The sequence below is a fragment of the Labeo rohita genome, chromosome 9 (assembly GCF_022985175.1).
Source record: "Labeo rohita strain BAU-BD-2019 chromosome 9, IGBB_LRoh.1.0, whole genome shotgun sequence".
In the NCBI taxonomy this organism is placed as follows: domain Eukaryota; kingdom Metazoa; phylum Chordata; class Actinopteri; order Cypriniformes; family Cyprinidae; genus Labeo; species Labeo rohita.
In genome coordinates this window covers 14,420,661-14,445,401 of record NC_066877.1, presented here as the reverse complement: position 1 = coordinate 14,445,401, position 24,741 = coordinate 14,420,661, and the positions used below count along the sequence as shown (strand labels likewise).

At 38.0% G+C, this 24,741-nt stretch overlaps 1 protein-coding gene across 2 annotated transcripts; it reads left to right on the top strand.

Moving 5' to 3' along the window:
• The first annotated feature begins 1,304 nt into the window (after positions 1 to 1,304).
• On the top strand, positions 1,305 to 22,877 carry zmym2 (zinc finger, MYM-type 2). Of its 2 annotated transcripts, none has more exons than XM_051119346.1 (23): positions 1,305 to 1,469; positions 4,457 to 5,288; positions 7,111 to 7,399; positions 7,551 to 7,716; positions 9,601 to 9,813; positions 10,509 to 10,656; positions 10,968 to 11,083; positions 11,251 to 11,373; positions 12,413 to 12,563; positions 12,776 to 12,948; positions 13,214 to 13,379; positions 13,462 to 13,493; positions 13,618 to 13,747; positions 13,838 to 13,965; positions 14,223 to 14,385; positions 14,652 to 14,786; positions 16,533 to 16,642; positions 16,829 to 17,018; positions 17,401 to 17,531; positions 18,982 to 19,096; positions 19,306 to 19,548; positions 20,285 to 20,420; positions 22,053 to 22,877. In XM_051119346.1, the coding sequence occupies exons 2-23, from the start codon at positions 4,472 to 4,474 to the stop codon at positions 22,237 to 22,239; spliced, it is 4,062 nt and encodes a 1,353-aa protein (XP_050975303.1). In that variant the 5' UTR covers positions 1,305 to 1,469; positions 4,457 to 4,471; the 3' UTR covers positions 22,240 to 22,877. The 2 variants fall into 2 exon arrangements, with proteins under 2 accessions (XP_050975303.1, XP_050975302.1); XM_051119345.1 differs by having other exon boundaries at positions 13,606 to 13,747; positions 14,223 to 14,403.
• Positions 22,878 to 24,741: the final 1,864 nt, after the last annotated feature.

The window sequence follows — 24,741 nt, the reverse complement described above, 5'->3', positions numbered from 1 at the left end:
AGTGTATTTTATTTTAATCGAGGACCTTAGGATCAGAAGGCAGTAAGTAGCTGCCGTCAGAAAAGTTTGTTATTGTATGTTATGTTTCGTGAAAGGATTTCTAACAGAAAGCATTCCTAAAATGTAACTATGGGTCTTGCGCAATGCATTTCCGTCCTCATGTTTTCACCCCAGTGAACGCGCTTATTAGTGTTTGCCTCTCACTCTTAATATTTAATACAGTCTACTTTGGTGTGTACAGTTACAGTTATTAGCTTTTTATTTTTCTGCTTAATAGAAGTGTACAGACGCAAAGCTTAAAAAACAAATCCCATTTAAACTGGCAAGAGCATTAGCAATTTTCCTTTTCACTTTGCATTGCTAAATACTGCATGTTTTTCCTAATAACACAATGCATACTTCCGTTATTAGTCAAAGCGTTCATTTATATTACATTAGGATGAAAATGGTGTCGACTTATTTTTTCACCAAAACAACTTCAAACGCTGATTTACAAATCTTATCACATAACAAAACTTTAACCAAGGTATGTAAATGTTTGTAAGCAAACATTCTAAATGTTTAATAGGCTAATTGTTACTCAGATGTTGTTCGCGTGCGTGCACGCGCCAGCGATGTGTGATTCGAAACGGAATCATTCTTTGAATCGATTCCTTTTAATGAATCAGCTGAACCAGTTCACAAACGGATATGAATGGTTCGTTCATGATTCGGTCAGAGCTGTTCTCGAGTCAACAACTCAATGACTCATTGAACCGAGAACCCTCTGTTGAACATGTCTGATTCCTAATGAGCCAAGAAGCGATGCGTAAAAGCATTTAAAAGGAACCGAGGATGTGACCGATAAAACGTAAGTTATTTAATAGCAAGAATATTACCGATATTTACTTGAAAGGTGTTAAAGTGTGTTGCAAATTGACATTATCGGTTTAAGGAACTGAATCGTAGCTGCAATTTACTGAGCTTAAACACATATAATCACAATAAAAACACTTATGTTGTTTAAAAAAATGTAACAAACATACGTTACAAGTTGCCTGCATAAGAAACGTTTAAGAGCATGTAATGTCACGCTGTCGAGGACCACGTGGTAGCGATATTGCGTCATGGCGTAAAAGAATCACTGGGTCGTGTTTTAAAAGGAACCGTTCGAAAGAACCGATTCCTCTAGACGAGTCGGACTTCCCATAACCGGCGCGCGCGCGCTCCCGTGTGAGTAGCGCGAAGAGCTCGTTGGCAGTATTCTCCTCCCACGCGCCTGGAACGTCCGTACGTTTTCACGCATGCGCGGCAGGATTTATGTCAAGGCACAAAAGTGGCGCTCTATCGTCTCCAGCTCTACTCCGGTAAGAATTTCTCTGGCGTTTTGATGCTGAACTGTGCGTAATTGGCCAAAGTTTTCACAACTATGTCCGCCGCGGAGCTCGAGCCGAAGAAACCATCGGGGTCACCTGCGTTTGAACGCGAGGGTAATTTAACGTGCAATTTTACCCCGCCTGAGATTTCCCCCCTCCGCCGTGGCAGGGTGCTATTGCCTATGCTCTCTCGCATTGTTTCGCTCGCTCTCTAATGGCGGACATGAGGCAGTGCTACCCGCTGACTGAAGGGGGCAAGTGATTTACCAATTAGTAAATATCGCTTGTTTTTGTAGCTCAGTGCTAGATGTGCTTTTAGCCCCTAGTTAAAATAACACGCGTGGGATATTTAGTGAAATATTTGTGGCTAGTCACCTATAGGCGTTTTAGTTGATGTTTCCTAACAGCGCAGCGCCCCTGTAGGGCACCACATGTATTGCCTTTTGATTGCCAGGAGTAAACGCTCTTGGGTAACTTCAATTAAACCTTCACTCAAGTGTAATACAGGCAAGAAAACTCAATTCTCGTAGAAATCCGAAAGGAGGTCATAAGTACAGTCAAAAACAGACATTTTCTCTATGTTAGTGTGTTAGAAGTATGTTCAACGTCTGATAGCAAGAGTCGAAATTGGTTGCAGTGGGTTGTTATTTAAAAAACGCTTCTTTTGGAGTGCCGTTACGCATGTGTTTGAATATGTGAAATTCGAATGTAGTTTCCCTCCAGTTTTGTCGCGGGGATTATTTGCCGCTAACTACTTGTGACTAATTTTTTTCACTACAATAACAATGGCGCAGTCTCGGAGGCTCTCCTCCCTCCAGTTCGCCGCTAATCCAATGGCTGCATGCGCCAGAGAGGCCAGGGGTGGGAGCGCAAGCGACACATGGGCCGGGGGTTTTGCGTGAATAGGGGCAGTTGGGGTAGATCGCGAGGCTCCTCCCGCTTGGGGGTCTGCATAGCAAGTTTGCGGACCCGTTGGCCCTTGAGTTTCCTGAATATAATGAAAGCCTATGAAGCACAGCGTGTTGACGTCGTCATCCGGTTGCCTTGACAGCGCACGGATCGCGGTCGGTTGTGTGTGTGTGTGGATACGGAGGGTCCGGAGTCAAGGGCACGGCCCAGGGGTGAATGGTAGGAATAGCCCCCAAAATGACTTCATGATGTTGATAATTGACACAGTTGGTGTTAGAGAAGTGGGGGCCGTGAAAGTATGATGCATTTTAGTGGGGACCTTTGGAAAGCGTTGTTGCTCAGAATGCAGACTTGGCACGGGCATGGCGCATATGCATGTGATTATATCACGTCTGAGAGGTGGATCAGTAACACTGCATATACTTTATTCTCTACAGCATCCTGATCATGACATCAGCCTGCAGGGAAAGCCCACAGATTCAGAATGCTAACTTGTTTGTGTCACATCTATTTGAGCAGTGTTTTTGTGTTTGCTTGTTTGGCGTTGCCTCCATAAGGAATCTGTGCCGGCATTGCATCAACATTAGGATCTGGGCTGAAATGAGGCATTCAGTGTCAAAGCCTTGGAATGGAGGGAGATATGCTTCAAGCTCTGCATTGCAGTCCAGATGTATTAAAGTTCAACCGAAAGTCTTTACAATAGATGGATTGTCATAGCGGATACAGATTTCCAAATGCAAAGTTCTAGCACAGTGATTTTTTTTTTTGAACGTTTTAGAGACTAAACTGTTGCAATCTACATTTTGGTCATCACTGTTTCTTCAGAGAGATCATAAGATTTGATGTCTGTATGTTCTGTAAGTAGTTTATTTGTGATTTAAATGACACATTGATTTCGTTTTTATAGGAGAACAAAGATGGTCAAATGGTGTTTGTTCAGCTCTGTATCGAAAGCCTAAATGGGTCACGTGGTAATGATATAAGAGTTACTGTTCATTTAATGGCCTGTGAATAATTTTGGTTGCTTAGTGATGGTCAATTTTTGATGATGTCATGGATACTTGTTGACTCCAGAGTTCCAAATCATTTTCACTTTCTGCATTTTATAGTTTTTATTTCTAAAATAATAATAATAATAATAATAATAATTTGATGTTCCAAATCTGTTTCACTTCAAGATTAAAATCTAGAGTTCTGAACTGTTTTTACTTTCAGCTTTTCATAAATTGGAATTCCAAATCTACAGTTATAAATGACTTTAACATTATTGCATTTTAGAATTTGACATTCAAAAAAATATATTTATTTATTTATTTATTTATTTAACTTTCTATAAATAAATAAATGTAGTAATAATAATAATAATAATTTGATGTTCCAAATCCGTTTTACTTTCTTGAATTTGAGTTTCAAATCTAGAGTTTGAAATAGGTTTTTTTTTTTTTTTTTTTTTTTTTTTTTTTTTTTTTTTTTTTTTTGTTGGTTGGTTGGTTGTTTTTTTTTGTAAATTGGAGTTTTAAATGTAAAGTTCTAAATGATTTGCACTTTATTGCATTTCATAATTTGAAGTTCTAAAACGATACTAATAAGTTGACGTTCCAAGTCCTTTTCATTTTCTTGGATTTCGGAATTTTAAGTTTAGAGTTCTGAACTGTTTTTGTACTTACTTGTTTTTCATAAATTTGAGTTCCAAATCTAAAGTTCTAATTGCTTTTCACTTTATTGCATTTCAGAATGTGATGTTCCGAGTCATTTTCATTTTTGCGCGTTTCAGAATTTGAAGTTCCAAATCTGGAGTTCCAAACATTTTTTTGTTTTCTTGTTTTTCATGAATTGGAGTTCCAAATCTAGAGTTTTAAATGATTCTTTATTGCATTTCAGAATTTTGTTCCACATTGTTTTGACATTCTGACATTTAGAATTTGAATTTCACTTATTTTAGACATCCTTTTTTGTAATTTGATCATGTAATAATCCCTTAGAAAAATCTTGAAGTCAGTCATTATTAATGTGAGACTAAACTAATTTGTTCAGTTTTGGCAGGCTGTAGTCATATTTTCAGAATCAGTTTAGCATCTTTATGAAATAAAGAGATTATTGATCAACAAGTCAGTTTTATTCTCTGGTCATCATTCATGGTGCTTTTTTGCTTCCTCAGGTAATTGTTCACCTCATTGTGTTTGTATCAACAGGTGGTTGCCTAAGCGATGGATGGAGATTTGGAAGCCAGGGCAGATGTTGAGGAGGCAGGTACAGTCACAGGGGAGGAGGAGGAGGGGGAAGGACATATGGAAACCACACCCACAACAGAGCAGGCTCCATCTGCAGAAGAGCCACAGACAGCACCAGACCTGCCCAAGGCCTCAGAAGACAATGATGATGATGTAGTATTGGTGGAAGGGCCTCCTGCTCACTCTCAGGGGAGAGTCCAGCCCTCCAGCCCCACACCTGCAGAGACCCTCGCTGCTGCCAAAGACTGTGCGGAGTCGGCTACCACGGCAACAGCTTCCACCAAGGCACCCAGTCCTCCCTCCTCTGCAGCTACCACCGGCACAACCGCATCCACGACGGCCAAAAGCCAGAGCGAGCCAATCGTTATCGATGACGAGGAGGATTCGGAGCTCAAGGGCACCGCCTCTTCCTCACTGCCGCCCCCTGAGGCCGAGGATGCCCTGAGCAGCACGGAGCCTGACTCGGAAATCAAAATCGCTAGCGTTACCACGCTGGGAACGGACTCTTCGGCGGTCGCCATGGCAACGTCAACAGCAACGCTGTGCGCTCAAGAGGATATAAACCTCATGATCACGAACGTGACGTCGCTGAAAGGCGAGGGCGGTCCGGCCGCAGCCCGGTTGGAGGGGGCCGAGAATGGTCTGCAGATCAGCAGTGCATTCAGCCTGAACCCAGAGGCCCAGCAGAACCAGGGTACAGCCAGCAGACCTTCACCCACGTTCAACCCAGGTCGCATCAGCGCTGCAAGCCAGCCTGTGCAGAATGGAGAAACAGGGACACACCAGAGATCTGGTAATTCATCCACATGTATCTGCTGTGTCATCCTTTACACAAAATACATGTACATAACACTTGCATTGACTTGCTTCTCTAGTACTGACAAAAAAAAATAACATATCTGTATTAGAGGTTTCAGTTTCCAAAAGCAGCGCACCATTATCCATAATGCGTGTAGTGCACAGATGAAGAGTTTACACTGCTAGGAAATAGGGTGCATTGTACAATCACAGTTACAGAAGCAGCAATAGATCTTTTCTTTTGTATTGTGACGTACATCAGAGTGTAACGGTTTATCGAATAAGAAAAAATGTAGGACTTGATTCTATGCATCGGTTGTGTAGGGGTGAGCGATATACCTGTAGACAAGATTAACCGGCAGGAATTGAGATTTTTGACTATCGCCTCTATCGCAGTTACACCCTCACGTGACGTTGCTGTGCTACATGGTGACAAAAACGTATCATTTGCTCAAGTTTTTAAGCATTGCTGTTTAAAAACAAGAGATTTTAAGCTGTTGAAATGCAATCAGCAGCTGAGACTTCTCATGAGGCCTTGAACGGTTAAATACACACTTGTATGTGTCAAAATGCCCAGCTTTTTAGGTATCCTTGTGAACACAGTAATTTAGATCTTAAATGCAAGCAAACAGCTGAGAATAAAAACACATGTACCAGTGTATTGGATTCTGGCAGCTCCAAATTGACAGCAGTCTAATATTCTTGCTGTCTGTCATTCATTTAATCAGATGACAAAAGAAATAAAATCTTTTTCTGACTAAATCACTTTTGTAGCTTTAATAAGAAAAAAAATGTATATTTAATTTACACAGTGAAGCACAATATGCAGTGTTTTTATACATTTGATTACTTTACATAATGTATGTAGCATTTCTTATTCGTTTGTTCTACTGTAGTTTTTTTTTTTTTTTTTTTTTTTTGTCAAATTGCTTGTAATTAGTTTCTTATATAATCACTTGACTGCATCAGTGAGCTTGTTTTTTTTGTTTGTTTGTTTGTTTGTTTTTTTATTAATTTAGGCCAGTATTAGTTTTTTTGTGATATTGACACTAGTGACAAAAATTATTAAAATTCTATGGTATCAGAAATTTTTATGTCATAATGACTTTATTTAAAGCAAAAATATCTATGTGATCCGATCTGGAAAAACCTTTCGGATGTCGCACTGGGAAGTTTTCAGGAAATTTAAAAAATAGGTTGAATGTCAATTATAAAGAGACTATGCCCATGTCCTCTGTCTTCTTCAGGGTAACGTTAGTCTGTTTGTGTAATAATGCAGTATAGCACTGCTGACAGACAGCTCTCGTTAAACCTGTGAAGTGAAAGCCGTCTCACTTTAAACCTGTTTTTCTCTCAATTTCATTCCTGAAAATCATCACTATCAGCCAACTTGAGATAGCCCTAACTTTTGTTACGTTTGTCTATGGACAAAATAAAAACTGTTTTTGAATGGACTTGAACCCAGCTTTCATATGGTATCAAAGCCTAAAAAAGGTAAAATTTGATCATGTGTTGGGTATTCCTAGATTGTATCACATATATATTGTTACCATGAAATAAAATGACTTAAGATTTTTAAGATTTTGGTCTCATCGCCCACCCCTAGGCTGTTTGAGATTGGTTCATCGCCCCTGATTGGTTTTTGAGATGTGGGTGTTGCCTTTAGAAGTGGATGCAGATGAACAAAGATAAAAAGTCTATTCATGTGCTTATTTGTATTCTTTGTTACCAAGATTCACAAACCAGAAGGTTTTGCAGTGGTTTTGTGATAAGCAGTGTCATAACATGTGATTAAATGTTTTGTTTTGCACCTTCAGATTCGTGGATCTCCCAGTCGGCCTCTTTTCCCCGTAACCAGAAGCAGCCTGGAGTGGACTCGCCGTCTCCTGCAGCTCCTCTGCCCAAACCACCCTGCCAGTCGTCCTCAGGATCCCAGCAGCCGCAGCGCACCATGAAAGTCACATGCGCCAACTGTAAGAAGCCTTTGAAGAAAGGCCAGACTGCGTATCAGCGCAAGGGCTCGTCCCACCTGTTCTGTTCGACAACCTGTCTGTCTGCCTTCTCCCATAAGCCCGCTCCCAAGAAGAGCTGCACCATGTGCAAGAAGTACGACTTTTAAAATGAATTTGAAAGTGCTAACCACAAGTTAGAATGACACTTAACCACTTTTGCTTGTACGTAGTCAGCTTTTTATGGAAGTGCATTGTTTTGTTTTGTTAATCATTCTCTCTTTTTCTTTCATTTTTCTCCCAATTAGAGACATTACCAATATGAAAGGAGGCACCATAGTGGCCCAGGTGGACTCAAGTGAATCATTTCAGGAGTTCTGTAGCACAGGCTGCTTGGCAGCTTATGAAAACAAACAGAATCCTCAGAAGAACCAGCTCAAAACAAAGTGCACCGTCTGTGGAAAGCTCACTGAGGTCAGACAGTTTACATTCTGCAATTCTTTCGATTTGGTTTGAATGTGTCACACTGTCATAATCAGCTGCAGCTGTGTTTTTGTCAAACATTTGTTTCACATTCAGTGTAGACAGACTGATTATTTCCGTCAATAATATTATAATGGCAGTTGTGGACTCCAGGCCCCCGTGCTTGCGTTTTTGTTTTATATGCACCGGCACACTTTTAGATAAAGATGCTTGATGTATAACAGGGCATTAGACCCTTTCAGTGAGCAACCATTTCAATTACACTGACAACGATATCTCTGACAGATCAACTTATGAACACAAACACTGTACAAATTATATATTATAAATGCATAATATAGCTTGAGGGTGGTAATTTTTTTAAGAAATTATATTGAATTGACAGCAAGACATTTATAATGTTTTTATAATATATTTTCATGTAACTTTCTTTTTTTAATTATTCATAAAAAAGCCATCAACTGTTTTCAATATTGGTAATAAGAAGTTTCTGGAGAAAATCAGCATATTAGAATGATTTCTCAAGGATCATGTGACACTGGAAATTTGAGTAATGATGCTAAAAATTAAGCTTTCCCTTCACAAAAATAAACATATATATATATATATATGTATATGTATATATGTATATATATGTGTGTGTATATATATATATATATGTATATGTGTGTGTATATATATATGTATATGTGTATATATATGTATGAGTGTGTATATGTATATATAACATTTTTAAATATAGTAACATTTGTACATGAAATATTCTAAATATTGTTGTTCAAAAAGTGCAACCTTGGTGAAAATGTATTTGTACACTATTGATCTGGTAAGTCTAATGAAATAAGTTAAAATGAAATAAAATGAAAATTCATCTATTTAAAAAAATGTATAAATGTATAAAGACATTATATATTGGTCTTATTGTGAACAATTCATCCATTTGCATTTTTTTTTTTTTTTTTTTTTTTTTAATAATGTTTTGACGTCTGTTTGAAGAAAACAGCTCATTTAGGCCACTTAAACCCCACCCATGCATGTTTATCCGCTTCTACTATTGAGTGCACCACCCACATCTCAAAATCCAGTCACCAACCAAGAGTATGCACTCATTTTTTCTAACAATATCATGAAGTAATTTGCTAATTCTACTTAAAAAGCTTTAATTATAAATAATTAATTTTGTTACATAGTGTTCACCCAGTAGGCCTAACCAATAAAAGTTGCACTGATGATGGCTGAAAGGCAGTCATTGTAAACTGGGTGATATTGGTGAGTTAATGCATTCTACTATGGTGAAGGCTTATTTAAATATTATTTTTATATGACTATTAAATGATGGCTAGTATGAAACAATTGAGCTAGATTATTCCATTAAAGTCAGCTAGGTTGTATGCACTTCAAGTGATGCCATCTGCTTTATCCTGATGGTATTATGTACATAAATTTGTGGTTTTGATTGCATCAGAGCTTGTGCGCCCAAATAATTTTTGCTCACAGTAGAGCACTGGAATCTTGCCTTTTGAATGTGCTGCCAATGAGGAAAGCTGCTCAGAATCAGTGCATCTGTAATACGAGTTCATTGCACCTGGATAAAATCCCAAGTACTGTCATTTTCACCTAGCTTCCATTGTTGTCCATTGTAGAATATCATTTTCGAGCACTATCAAACCTCAAGCCTTGTAGCCATGGTTACTGCCACCCTTGACTGTATTTGTGTTGTATCCTTGGTGATCACCTTGGAAATAGGAGTGAACAGCCATTACACCAAATTAGTAGTGAATTTGTTGGTTTTAAAATGTTATGCTAATCTATTAGTTAAATGTGCTTTAAATACAATGCATCATTTTGATAAATGTCTTTTTGTATCTTCTCTAGATTCGACACGAGGTGAGCTTTAAGAACGTGACCCACAAGATCTGCAGTGACACGTGCTTTAATCGTTACCGTATGGCTAACGGGCTCATCATGAACTGCTGTGAACAGTGTGGGAACTACCTGCCTAGTCGTGCAACAGCAAACCACTTTTTACTCATTGACGGTCAGCAGAAACGCTTTTGCTGTCAAAATTGCATCAGGGACTATAAACAGGTCAGTGCTGGAAATTTCTTCCTGAAAAAATCACCAATTTAATCCAGCTCAGTCTTTGATGGCCTAATATTCAAATCAGAAGCACTGAAAAGTGAAACTGTCAGGTTCACATCCCACAGTGATGTCTGTTAACATGCTTTAGTAGTAAAAATCCAGTTTTGTTTTATTTAACAAAAGCTATAATATTATAACAGTAATACTACTTATTTTGTAATAATATTTCTTCAAATTTGAAGGGATAGCTCACCCAAAAATGACAGTTTTGTCATTACTTACTCACCCTTGTGTCGTTCCTAACCCATAAGACCTGTTCATCTTCAGAACACAAATTAAGATATTTTTGATAATCCGAGAGCTTTCTCACCCTGCATAGACAGCAATGCAACTACCACTTTTGAGGCCCAGAAGGGAGGTAAGGACATCATTAAAATAATCCATGTGACATCAGTAGTTCAGCCTTAAGAGAATACTTTTTGTACACAAAGAAAACAAAAATAATGTCTTCATTCAACAATATTTGTTTTTGGGTGAACTATCCCTTTAATTAAATTGCAGGCTTTGTGATTTGATAATTGCACTAAGCCATTTCACCATTTCGGTTTTATTTAGATGAATGGTACAGCCTGTGATGTTCGTTATGTTTTTAGTGATTACTCTCAATTATTTATTTATTTTTTATTTATTTTTTACCACAGACTCATGGGAAGATAGTGCAGTGTAGTGGCTGTAAGGTGATGTGCAGATCATTTGATGCCACTCAGTGCATTGGGTCAAATGGAGCCATGGAGTCTTACTGCACCACAGCCTGTATGACCAAGAGCAAATTCACAGCTGCTGCACAGAGTGAGTAGATAATCGCAACCTAGAGCCGATACTGTCACTCTCATCCACGGGTGCCATACGGCCTACATTTGTGTTCTCCTAAAGCCTAAATTTGATGTGGTTTCATAACACATGTTGAATATGCAAAATGGTGTCCTTATTTGTTCTGCAGCACTATAATGTTAATATTAGCTCTTTTCACACTCAGGCGATTTGATTTCTACTTTAAGATGTGAACCCGCTGCCAACTTGTGAGTTAGAGATTTGAGGTCAAAAGAACTGAGTATCTGTTATAAATGTCAGCTCATGTTTCATCTTGTTTGTATTTGTAGATTCTGAGCCTTCATGCCACTTCTGTAAGAGAAATGCATTACCTCAGTACCAGGCAACTCTACCTGAAGGGAAGGTTTTGAGCTTCTGCAGTTCACAATGTGTCACCAAGTTTCAGGTACTTCAGATGCCTTTAAAGTTTGTGGTATATTTGAAATTTCTGTAGAACCCTGATTAGAAGTTAAGCAGGTATATGCAACATTAAATGTTAGGAATGTCCGTGTCTAAGTACAAAATGCTAATGTTTTACTGATGGCTTTTTTTTTGCCCGAATGTCCCCTGTAGAATGCCACCATCCAGACATCAGCCAATGGCCAAATTCCTGCTTCAGCTTCTGAGAACATCCAGCTGAAATGTAACTACTGTCGTGGATCCTTCAACCTGAAGCCAGAGATTCTGGAGTGGGAGGTGAGAACTTGCACATACACTACCAGTCAAAAGTTTGTGAACAGTAAGATCTTTTTAATGTTTTTTAGAGAAGTCCTTTCTGCTCACCAAGTCTGCCTGTATTTGATCAAAGGTACAGCAAAAACATTGAAATTTTGAAATATTTTTGCTATTTAAAATAACTTTTTTCTTCTATTTGAATATATTTTAAAATGTAATTTATACCTGTGCTCAAAGCTAAATTTTCAGCATCAATACTCCAGTCTTGAGTGTCACATCATTCTAAACTGTTGTTGTTGTTGTTGTTGTTGTTGTTGTTGTTGTTGTTGTTGTTGTTGTTGTTGTTGTTGTTGTTGTTGTTGTTGTTGTTGTTGTTGTTGTTGTTGTTGTTGTTGTTGTTGTTGTTGTTGTTAATATTTAAAACAGTTGAGTACTTTTTTTTTTTTTTTTTTTTTTTTCTCAGGATTCTTTGCTGAATAGAAAGATCCAAAGATCCGCATTTATCTAAAATAAAAAGCTTTAGTAACATTATACACTATACCATTCAAAAGCTTAGAGTCAGTATACATTTCTATAAAGAAATTGTAGAAATTAATACTTTTATTTAACAGGGATGCTTTAAATTGATCAAAAGTGATGATAAAGGCATTTAAAATGTTACACAATATTTCTATTTTAAGATAAATGCTGTTCTTCTGAACTTTCTATTCATCAGAGAAACCTGAAAAATGTTCTACTCGGCTATTTTCAGTGTAGTAATAATAATAATAATAATAAAAAAATAATAATAATAATAATAATAATAAATGTTTTTGAGCAGCAAATAGAATGATTTCTGAAGGATCATATATATAAATATATATAAATATGTAATTTATAAAAATTATAGATCATAGATTATATAACAACATGGTGTTACCATATAATTACAGACTAGAAGGGTCTGGACACAAAGTCCAAAGACTAGTCCAAGTAAATTTCTATGTTGAATGGCGTAATTTAAATTTTTTAGGATTTGAGTAGCCTAAGATTGAAATGTCTTTGTATTTGCTCTCTGCAGGATAAAGTGTATCAGTTCTGCAGTAAGACCTGTTGTGAGGACTACAAGAAGCTCCACTGCATAGTGACGTTCTGCGAGTACTGTCAGGAAGAGAAGACTCTGCATGAGACTGTGAAGTTCTCAGGGGTGAAGAGGCCCTTTTGTAGCGAAGGTCATTATTCTGTTTACTATTGAATTTCTGGCCGTGTTTAACAGCACATTGTCCTGTGATTTAAATCTGCTGTTCACATCATGACATGCTGTGATTTTATCTTTAGAATATGAGGGCAATGTTCCAGTAAATTTGATATTGTATTAAACTTGCTACATTTATCCATCATGACAGGATTGATATTTCAGGCAGTGTTCTTGTTCACTCTGCAGGTTGTAAGTTACTGTTTAAACAGGATTTTGCCAGGCGTCTGGGCCTGAAATGTGTCACTTGCAACCACTGCACGCAGATGTGTAAGAAATCAATCACCAAACAAATAGACGGGGTCAGCAGGGACTTCTGCAGCGAGACGTGTGCAAAAAAGTTTCACGACTGGTACTACAAGGTACGCTGACCTACCTGACTTTGGGATCATGTGATTAAGCCTGAGCTGCTTGTTCACAGACCACAGGGGTGGCAGGGCATATTGCATTGAGCTGACATTTGGAAAAATGACTGCTCTAGATTGAAATATACCCACTAAATATACAACTGTTATGAGGGATTAATTCATATCTTATCAGAAATCCTGCATATTTTAAATCATTTCTGTTGTAGGTCATATGCTGCAGTATTTTGAAACCCCTGTATTTCTGTGCCATGTCCACTAGGCGGCGCGCTGCGACTGCTGTAAGGTACAGGGGAACCTGATGGAGTCTGTGCAGTGGCGTGCAGAGATGAAGCATTTCTGCGACCAGCAGTGTCTTTTGCGCTTCTACTGCCAACAGAATGAGCCCAACATGGCCACACAGAAAGGCCCAGAAAACACAGCTTTAGGTACAATTTAAACCCCCCTGCAAATGTGCATGTCTGAATCATCCTGTCATGTTTAAAATGCAATCCTTTGGTCCATTTACAGGGTTTGGAGGAGCAACCCAAGCATCTAAGATGGTGAGGGTGCTGTCAGTTTTGGCTGAGTCATTGTTAAACACAAGAAGCCACAAATTGGCATATTGTGTAGTCGTTTAGATTGACTCTAGTCCGTTCTTATTGTGACTTGCAGTCGTTTACTCAGGGGCCTGTATCGTATGCTGGGGGAGGGATCCTGAAGGATGTGAAGAATAAAGCTGTGCTCTGTAAACCCCTCACCATGACCAAGGCCACCTACTGCAAACCCCACATGCAGAGCAAACCACTGCAGACAGGTAAGCACCTTTTGCTCTGTGACAATATAGATGCTGCTTTTTTGTGGAGAAGAGGGAGGTTTATGTGTTTCTGTCTTTGCTGCTTCTCAGATGAGACAGGTATGGAGGGCTCTGGAAAGGAGTATATTCCTGTTCCAGTCCCTGTTCCCGTTTACATCCCAGTTCCCATGAACCTCTATGCTCAGGCCACGCCCACTCCTATTGCAATACCTGTACCGGTAAGACCTTCCTCACAAAATTAAAGTGTCGCATTGTTTTTAACTGTGATATGTTTATATATATGAGTAGTTTCAGTAAGGTTATGTCAGGCGGGCTCCTCTTCCAGCTGAAAATACAAATCGAGTTCATTTGTGAAAATGCTTCATATTGTGCATATTATTTTATTAATTCATTTATTTTGTTAATTTAAATTCATGAAATGCCTTACACGGAAATGACTTTCATTTGCCTCTGTGGCTCGTTCTGATTCTTTCAGGTGCCTGTGCCAGTGTTTCTACCCACCACGCTGCAGAACGCTGAGCAAATTGTGAAGACCATCAGTGAGCTCAAAGCCAAAGTCCCCTCTGACCCTCTGGAAGCTGATCTAATAGCAATGGCTGAAGTGATTGCACAAGAAGATGAGAAACCCAAATGCTCAAGTGAGAACATGTTAGGAGGCATGTACCTTTGACAGAATGTGGCAGGACTCTGCTTGACATTGTAATATCACTGCCTTCACCTTAGCAGTTGGTTGCTGTAGGTTGTCATTTCTCAGGTTTTAGACACTCTCTAGTGTCAGTTTAACATTTCTCCCTCTCATAAGCCTGTCATTCCTCCATTCACACTGAAACATTTTGAAATGACACTGTAAGTTTGGTGTGTTTTCTTAAAGCTGTTTTGAAAAACCCCTCTTTTCTTTTTCTAGATATCAAATGTGAAAAGAGTAGTAGAGAAGTGAAGATGGAAAGTGTGAAACATGAAAATGGCAGTGGCAGCTCAGAAGAGGAGGAAGAAGACAAGTATGAACCAGATTTGGACCTGGAGAAGGACCTGCCCCTAGGTACAGTAGCACCAAATGTCATGTTTTTCGAAAGATTATTGACCTTTTAAAATCTTACACAATCAATGTCATTTTCCAGGGCTGCCCTAAACTAGACTAAAGATTTTTCTGGTCGACTAGTAGTTGTTAATTTTAAGCATTAATCGACTATTAGTTGAACGTTTATTAATAAATCATATCAGTCCTTTTAATGAGCCTTTAATTGCCTACTTAAGCACTCAAGTGCACGTAAAAAAGCTTACCACAGCACACAGGCAGATATAATAATTATGAATAATTTTGGGGGGAAAAAGCAAGGAGACATTTTAATAATTTATTAATAAACTACTGCTTTCTTTGTTTTGTGCTTAAGAGATGAAGTCGGTGACATTGATTTGTCATCTCCACAGTAGTGGATGTACCTGAGCAACACATTCACAGAGACCGAGACGGCAAAAAGCGCATACTGTTTGCTTTAATTATTTTACAAAAGCACATTGTTTTGTTGTTATTGTGAGTGCACACAAATAAACAGCCTTTACAGATTGAAAAGATGTATTACTCTTCTCTATATGACCATAAATGACAGAGTATTTTAAGAGCAAGTGAGCGCATCTGCGCCTCCATCTGTCATGCAGTGACTGCACTAGTGTTCAGCGTCCACACTCTGCACAGAAACTTCAATAGTGTACACATTTCTAGGTTAACATTAGATTGAGCTGCAATGTAAAATTGCTACTACATACATCTTTCAGATGAAAAGCCATATTTGAGGTCGATAAATGATAGGTGAGCATTTGGATGTCCTTCCCGATGTACTGTATTACCACATCGACCAGCCGTTATTGATCTGTCCATCACTGACTGTGTGCCTACGCCATATCCTTAGTTTTTTTTTTATTCTGTCCGACTGAGCGACTAATACAATTTTGGTTGACCAAGCCTGTTCTTGTCGACTATTAAGGGACAGCCCTATAATTTTCAGTCTTCATGATGACAACAGTAAAAGTATTAGTTATGCACAATATTGTTTTTTACTGATACGCTGATATTTTTCAAATCATTTTGGCTGATAGCCTATATTGCACTTTGGACCAATTCTCTCTCCACACATGCTCCTTAACAAAGGTGAGGCTTAGCCTTTTGATTCTTTCTGCTGATGAGAGGTTTGGTCATTGCAGAGTGCACTTTCAGTCCAACTTCTCTTAAACATGCGGAGACAGATCCTTACCTTGTTCAGCACTGAACTGGCAAGCAATTCCAGCTGCAGTGTTGAACCAATTTCTCATTGAGAGTCACTGCATTATCACCAGCCTTTCTGTGGGATTTAAATAAAGGAGTGTCATTGTGAACCTGCAATATATGAGAAATCACAGATTTGGAATGACCCACTTCTCTTGCAGTGGCAGAAAGGGTCATCCCTTTGGCCTTCATCTGGAAAACCTCCTGTAGCAGGGTCTCAGTCACTTTAGAGCGGCCTGCCATCATGCAATCTCAGAGAAAATTGGAGGAATTCTAACAGTTAAATAGTATTGTCCTGTAATTAAGGAAATTAGCAACTGATGCCAGATTAACAACAATAATTTGGAGTTCCTTTTCAAATATCTGCTTCAGAATACAACAAATTTATTTAAATTGCCTTATATTCCTGTTAGGACAGCTTCAAATAGGACTAAGCAGTGACTTTGAAATTTAGGAAATAATGTTACTCTCTTATTTTGGTCTCAACTGTACATAATAAAGAAGTGTTGCTCTGGTCTGTTACAGCATCAGAGCCCATCCTGGTTGAGCGTCAGGATACAGACACACTCTTCTCATTGCCTCCAGTCCTTGCGGAAGAGAAAGAGAAGATGCCTCGGCCCAGAACCAGGAGGAGGGTAATGAACCCATCTACCCCAATAATATTGCATCCAGTGCTGTCCTGTGATTAGAAATCCGTTTGCTGTTCACATGCTGATGTGTGGTGATTGCTGAAGTTCTATATGAGGCTTGTGGCATCACAGAGGGTGATTGTTAACCGTGAATGTGTGTGTGCTGATGTTCCTGACTTGCTGTTGCTGCAGGGCCAGAAGAGGCGGGCAGTAGAGGAAGAGTCTTCGTCTTCGGTATCCTCGTCACCAACAGTAGAGTCCTCAACAACAGACAGCTCTTTCCCTTTGAACTCCAGGTACGGCTTAAATGCGTGGAGGAGATGGGCCACATCTGAAACCTCACCGTCCAGCCAGTCCAAAGGAAAGGAGAGCCAGAAACAAGGTATTAGTCATGAATGACTTTCATACTAGCTTAAATTACTTCATTGAGTTTGATTTGTAGATTGTAATGCCAGATGGACCCAGGGGTGTTTGCTTGGATAGTTTGAGCAACCTTTGTTTGGTTTGAACGTGCTCAATGATTATAACTTCTAACACTGCTGTTCACATTCTGAAACAGTTTTGTTGATCACTTTGAGTTATGAGGGCACTTCTTTTTCCATCCATCTGAATTGAACATGGTATCACACTTTTGTAAAAACATGCTTTATATCATGTTTGTGTAAACAAGTATCTTAAAAAGTACTCAAAATAATCTTAAACTGTTTCTGTATGCTGTACTCATGTTTTTTGTTTGTTTGGTTTTTTGTATGTCTGTCGAACAGTTAGTCTCCTGTCCCTGAGCCCAGCCGAGCTGAATCAGTCTTTATCTCGCTTTGTTAAAGAGGTGCGTCGACCCAATGGGGAGTGCTATACTCCAGACAGCCTCCTTTACCTCTGTCTCAGCATCCAGAAGGTGAGACTGTCCACAGCTTTTATGCACATGTTTGTTGTCCATTAAAGCTGTAAATGAGGATCCTTAGAGAGCAGAGCCTCTTGATAATAAGTGGACATTGAAATGTTGCACTTTAGTAAACCTGTGCATTTGATATAAATGAATGCTGTGCTTATGGAAACCCAGTATATATCCATAAAAAAAAAATCATATCTTCAAGCTTTTCTCCAGAGCAGGGCTTTACAATAATTGAAATTTAGAATTATTGTATGGTCTCTGCTATTTTGTATATAGACCAGAAGGTCATATGCTTTTGATTTGAATGAAATTCATTTTACAAAATTGTTACAAATTGATGAATTTTGTTATATGTGACGCTGGACCACAAAGCCAGTCATAAGGGTCTATTTGAAAATCTGGAATCTGAGGGTGCCAAAAAAAAAAAATCTAAATATTGAGAAAATCACCTTTAAAGTTGTCCAAATGAAGTTCTTAGCAATGCTTATTACTAATCAAAAATTAAGTTTTGATATATTTATGGTAGGAAATTTACAAAATATCTTCATGGAACATGATCTTTACTTGATATCCTAATGATTCTTGGCATAAAAGAAAAATCTATAATTTTGACCCATACAGCGTATTTTTGCTATTGCTACAAATATACCCATGCTACTTACGGCTGGTTTTGTTGTCCAGGGTCACATATTTATTGCTTTTATATTACACCTTTTTGTCTTTACATCAAATTAGGGATGCACTGATATTAAAATTCTGGCCTATACTGATAAGCAGATATGTTATCTCAGATAACCCATAAATATCTGATTATAAAAAATCAGTAATTTTGTCAAAATATATTTAAAAAAAAAAAAAAAACACAATCTATAATTTTAAAGGGATAGTTCACCGAAGAAAAAAAAAAAAAATAAAAATAATATTATTATTATTATTATTATTATTATTATATTATTATTTTTTTTTTTTTTTTTTTTTTTTTTTTTTTCATTAATTACTCACCCTAGCTTGTCACATGGATTATTTTAACAATGTCCTTACTACCTTTCTGGGCCCTGAACGTGGTAGTTGCATTGACGTATATGGAGAAAGCTTTAAGATTTCATCAGAAATATCTCAATTTGTGTTTCGAAGATGAACAAAGGTCTTACTGGTTTGGAACGACTTGAGGGTGAGTAATTAATGACAGAATTTTCATTTTTGGGTGAACTAGCCTTAAAGTAGTTAAGCTGTATTTAAATTAAACTCTGAAAACTAGGTCTAGGCTTGAGCTCTCCTGGTCTAAGCAGTGTCCAATGATTATATTGCTGTTCACATCCTGAAACATGCTGTTGATGCTTTTACTATGAGGACACATTAGACTGTTTATTGGAGACTGACCAGTCACTTTTTATTAAAACCATGTGTCTTGCAAGGTGTTGTAATGTTTGTGTTCTAATTTTTTGTTTTGCAGCATTTACAAGATAAAGGAAGGACAGATGACCTCTTTGGTGACCCAGAGTACCATATGTTTGGGGAAGAACTGAACAAGCTCCTCAAAGACTGGCAACCCAGTGTCCTTCCTGACGGTAAAAGCACTAATGCGTTTGAAGTGTGAAGGGATGGTTGTGATGTAACTGTCATTTTGAAATGTCCAATGATTAAAACTTGCTGTTCACATTCTGAAGTGCTGTTGACTCAATCCAACTATGAGGACATTTCACACTTTCTTTAGCCTGATTTTGAATGTTATAATTTATAAATATCCGTTTTTAACTGTGAGTGGTTTTCTGTCAAGGTTCTCGGTGGGGTCGTGTTGAAGAGCAGTATCTGTGGAGCAGCGGGCAGCTTGGGGAGCAGACGCCCTCCGTCCTGCTGAGATCTCTCCTCTATCTCAACACCAAATACTTTGGTCTCCGTACCACTGAACAGCACTTACGCCTCTCGTTTGGAAATGTCTACGGCCCAAGCAGTTCCAAACCACACAGCCACGAGACCACCGTCTGTATACGCATCCCCTCCATCTCACAGGAGCAGCATGGTGTGTTCATCTGAATATTGAGCATTATTTATACATTATACAGTTGAGGTCAAAAGTTTACATACACCTTGTATCCCCTGGCTCTTAATGCATTGTTTATCCTTCTAGAGCATCAGTGAGTATTTGAAACTTCTGTAATAGTTGCATATAGAGTCCTTCAGTTGTCCTCAGTGTGAAAAGATGGACCTCAAAATCATAGTCATTGTTGGGTTCAAATACACAAAAATGCTGAAAAACCAAAGAATTTGTGGGACCTGAAGGATTTTTCTGAAGAACAGCGGAAAGTTTTACTGTTCAGGACAAACAAGGGACTCATGAACAACTATCACAGTCAAAAAAAACACAGCTGTGGATCATTCATGTAACAACAGAGTATTAAGAATCAAGTGTATGTAAACTTTTGCACAGGGTCATTTTTTTTTATAAATTTAACTATTATTTTCTCTTGTGGACTGTATGTAAACATATTTGATGTGAAATATCTAATAGGTCAGTAATAAAAAAAAAAAAAAAAATGACATGAATTTCGTAAGATGACTCTTATGTTGTAACGTTTTGCAGCTCCTACGAGGTGAACTCAACTGTAAATGTGTTATATTTTTGTGTGTTTTATCCTTGGTATTCCTATTATTCTGCAACAGTTTTTTTTTTTTTTTTTTTTTTTTCTGTTTGAGCTGTTTGTTTGGGACTGTTTTGTCTTGTACCCCGATGATGAACCTTGTCTCTTTGTCCACAGAGCAATCAGGAAGTAAGAGGCGGCGTAAAGACGACTGTGACTCAAATTTAGAGGCGGACAGTGGTTCAGGAGGATCGGCTCACTGTCCTGTTAAGAAACACGAGTGCCGACTGTATGAGCTTTACCTTTCGAAGTGGTGAGTCATATGTAACGATTTCTTGTTTGTTATTCATTTGAAGAATTTTATGTAAAACGGGTTTGGAGATCCCCTGGCCAAGGACCAGCACTATTGTGGTGGGAAAGGGCAACCCAAGACCATTATTAGCTAGTTCAAGTTGTTTTGAACTAAGCAGTGTCCAGTGATTAGAAATGCTGTTCACATCCTGAAACATGGTGTTGACACTTGTTTTATGAGGACACATAAAACTAACTTAAAGGATCAGTTCACTTCCAGAAGGAAAATCTTCTGATAATTTACTCACCCCCATGTCATCCAAAAGGTTCATGTCTTTCTTTCTTCAGTCAAAAAGAAATTAAGGTTTTTGAGGAAAACATTCCAGGATTTTTCTCCATATAGTGGACTTTGTTGGGGATCAACAGGTTAAAGGTGCAAATTGTAGTTTCAATGCAGCTTTGAAAAGCTCTGCACAATCCCAGATGAGGGATAAGGGTCTTATCTAGCAAAACAATCGGTCATTCAAGTAAAATACAAATTTATACACTTTTTATCCACAAATGCTCATCTTGCACTAACTCGACCTCACATATGATGTAGGCAGAAGTACCGACGCAGTGTTTACAAAGCGAATGTGCAAAGATAGACAAAACCTTTACAAAAAAACAACGATCTTGGACGATTTTGAAGTTGGAAAAGAAAATAAGATGAGTTTTTCACCCTACTGTAGCTTTTTTAACCAAAGTACACAGACGAAGAGCTAATCATGCGTGACTTTTCCAACGTGATTACATAATGCGTGAAGACGCAAATGTGCATCGCAACGCTAGTGCAAGATGAGCATTTGTGGTTTTTATTTTTTTAGAAAATTATCAAATATTTTGCTAGATAAGTCCCTTATTCCTTGGCTGGGATCGTGTAGAGCCCTTTGAAGCTGCATTGAAACTGCAGTTTGGACCTTCAACCCTTATTTTTTTTTTTTTTTTTTAGAAGTTGGAGGAGAAAATGAGATGGGAGTTTTTTGACATACCCTTACTGCATTAACCTGGATTACACAGAGTGTGCGTGCACATGGCAGAGCTAGACAAGATGAGCATTTGAGGTTAAAGTGTTTTTGTTTTGTTTTTTTAATAGAAAATGACCGATCGTTTCACTAGATAAGACCCTTCTTTCTTGGCTGGAATTGTTTAGAGCCCTTTGAAGCTGTGCACATTGAAAGTGCACCTTAGACGTTCAAACTCAGGGGCACCATAGAAGTCCACTATATGTAGACAATACCTGAAACGTTTTACTCAAACTATTTTTTTTATAACTGAAGAAAGAAAGACACGAACATCTTAGATGTACTCACCCTGTTGTCATCTGTGAATTTTTGTTCTGGAAGTGAACTTCTCTTTTAATGATGACAAAATGTAGTAACATTTTTAAATGTAACCTTAACCAAATGTCAAAACGAATATCCAGTGCTTTCTTTGATTCTTAATTTTTATTTTTTTTTCCTGCCATTTAAAATAATAGTCTCTCTGGTATCAGCCTGGTTTCTAATATTTCTGAATCTCTATTTCTGTTAAATGGACCCTGTGGGATCTGACATCTCTTCCCTTTTTTTTTTTTTTTTTTTTTTTTTTTTTTTCTTTTTTTTTCTTTTTTCAGCCCAGAGTCTGTGAGACAGAGGACGGATTTTTTGTACATGAAGCCAGAGGTCTCCGCTTCCTCGGACAGTCCGCTGTGGTTCAGCTCGACGCCTCTAGAGAAGAGCGCTCTGGCTAGTTTCCTGACTCGAGTGCTGCTGGTCAGAGATATCTATAAGGACAACCAGCAAGAAGAGGAGGGAGTCTAGAGGCCGATGCACTGAAGACTTTATACTATGCTGTCATGACACCCTGTGCATCACCAACGAGCTGCTTTCCACGTCACACCCTGTCACTCTCCCTTTAAACACACTGATCCCAATATTGCTACAAGCTGATGTCAGGATGGACATTGGTGGGATTATGCTGATTCACATCAGTCTTCCCAAAGACCCTGACCCTGAGGAGTTGAGGTTTTTCTCCAGAAACGTGACCTATAGGATGCTGCTTTCTTCTTCTTCTTTTTGTCCCCCCTTTTTTTGTTTTCAATTGTTGAAAACTTTGGTTCATGTAGCATTACTTGTGAGGCCGCTGTGGTCTGAAAATATTTCTGAGTCTAGTCTGTTAGCAGACAGAAGACAGGAACTTTGGTCCTGTGAGGAAAGTAATGGAATGGAGGATTTTGTGTTTTTTGTTGTTGTTGTTTTTTTTTTTTTTTTTTTTTTCCCTTCCTGCCCAACAAAGCCTTCTAAAGATTAAATTTATTTATTACTGTTGATTGACGTCTGTTAAAGAGAGAGTCCGAGATTTTCTAGCGGCAGGGCAGGGTGTGTGTGTTGGACGCTGTGCCATGTGTGCAATTTCTCTGGCCTTCCATAAGAGCATTAAAACCTGCTGCAGCCCTGGACCTCTTTGTGCGAGTGGTATGAGTGTGTTTGTGAATGTGCGCGTATCTATTTCCCTCCCCTTTCTTGTGTTGTTTTGGAGTGGATTGGACAGGAGTTAGTCCTGCGCAGCCAATACGTTACTGGCATCGAACCTTTAAGTGTGAAACTATTCCTCTGAACAATCAAGTATATGAAATTTGACTTTGAATTTCATCCGCAGCGTTGCGCTGATTACACAGATAAGCAGAGACGTGTTTAAACATTGTCATAGGTTTTGCTCTGTACCCTTCCTGGAGTCAAGAGTAATTTGAAGGATGTGCGTGTGCACAAAGCTCATTAAAGGTTATGTTCAAAACACTTAGCATATGCAAGAGTAAAAGTGATTTATTTATAAGGTAAAAGTCAGTGGGGTTTATGTTTTCATGGTTTTTACGATTATTTCCTTGACCTTTTCTACCAATAAATTACAAGCTAATTTCTTGGTCTCATAATGGTTTACCTTAAAACCCTTTTAAACATCTTTTGTTGTTGTTGTTGTTGTTGTTGTTGTTGTTGTTTTGTTTTGTTTTTTTGTTTAATCAGGACCTTGAAATGTGAATTTTCAGTTTTTTCATTTTGTTTACAAACCCTGTGTCTTCCATTGTTAACAGGTAGAAGTGACTTAAAGATGTGAGTGAAAATGTTTTGCGCTTATCAAGCCAAGCTCATCATTGAATTTATGGGGTTTGAAAAATATTACACTTAAACTCACCCTGCATCATTTTTGCCATGAACATAATAGCTTGAGGAAAAAGTAAATGGAGAGGAGAAAAGATTCGCTAGATTAACACATGGAACGATACACTCTAGAATTGTAAGATTAGACATGCTTTTTTTTTTTTTTTTTTTTTTTTTTTTTTTTTTTTAAATGTAATATAAAAGTGAAGTTATCAAAACTATTAAATAACACTAAGAAGTTTCCAAAAAAATCTTTTAGAAAGCCACTTTAGATTACAGCTCTGTACATCTTGAACCTTTCAAGGTGCAACCTGCAATCTTTTTCTGTTGTTTTGTTTTTTGTTTTGTTTTGTCACGGTTTCTTTTAGTTTCGTGAAGACATTCAGACTTGGGAACAATTTATATTTGCCTCGGGGAAAAGCACTTAAAGGTGAAATGTGTGGATTTTTTTTCTAAATTAAAATGCCTTTTCCTATGCCAGCACAATATGTGACCCTGGACCACAAAACCAGTCTTAAAAGAGAAGTCCACTTCCAAAACCAAGATTCACATATAATTTACTCACCCCCTTGTCATCTAAGATGTTCATGTCTTTCTTTCTTCAGTTGTACAGAATTTTTTTTTTTTTTTCTCTTTGTGAGGAAAACATTTTTCTCCATATAATGGCCTGGTATGGTGCCCTGATTTTGAACTTCCAAAATGCAGTTTAAATGCGGCTTCAAATGAAACGGCCCCTAATGCGGCTGTAAACAATCCCAGCCAAAGAAGAAGGGTCTTATCAAGCTAAACGATCAGTTATTTGCATTTTAAAAAAAAATACAATTTAAATCAGTCCTTGAACTCTGTGTATTCTGGCTTAAGATAGTTAGGGTAAGTTAAAAAATTCAGACCGTATTTTCTGCTTCTACTTTCAAAATCATCCTACATTGCTGCAAAAGTACCTACTGAGTCTTTGCAAAGTGAACATGCAAATAAGATCAAACACCCTTAACAAAAAAGGTAAAACGACAGTATAGGAATTTTGAGTTTTTCGACATACACTAACTGTCATGAACTGGAACAAAAACAGCCCAGGCAGAGTAAGACAAGACGAGCGTTTGGCATTAAAAAGTATATAAATTTTATTATTTTTATTAAAATAACCAATTGTTACGCTCGCATTTAAAC

Bases quoted from the DNA above. Each gene is read 5' to 3' on its own strand.
- zmym2 (XM_051119345.1), top strand. From the start codon at position 4,472: ATGGATGGAGATTTGGAAGCCAGGGCAGATGTTGAGGAGGCAGGTACA. The intron at 13,380-13,461 runs GTACAATTTAAA...GTCCATTTACAG, and splicing joins CCCAGAAAACACAGCTTTAG to GGTTTGGAGGAGCAACCCAA. The intron at 16,643-16,828 runs GTAATGAACCCA...CTGTTGCTGCAG, and splicing joins GGCCCAGAACCAGGAGGAGG to GGCCAGAAGAGGCGGGCAGT.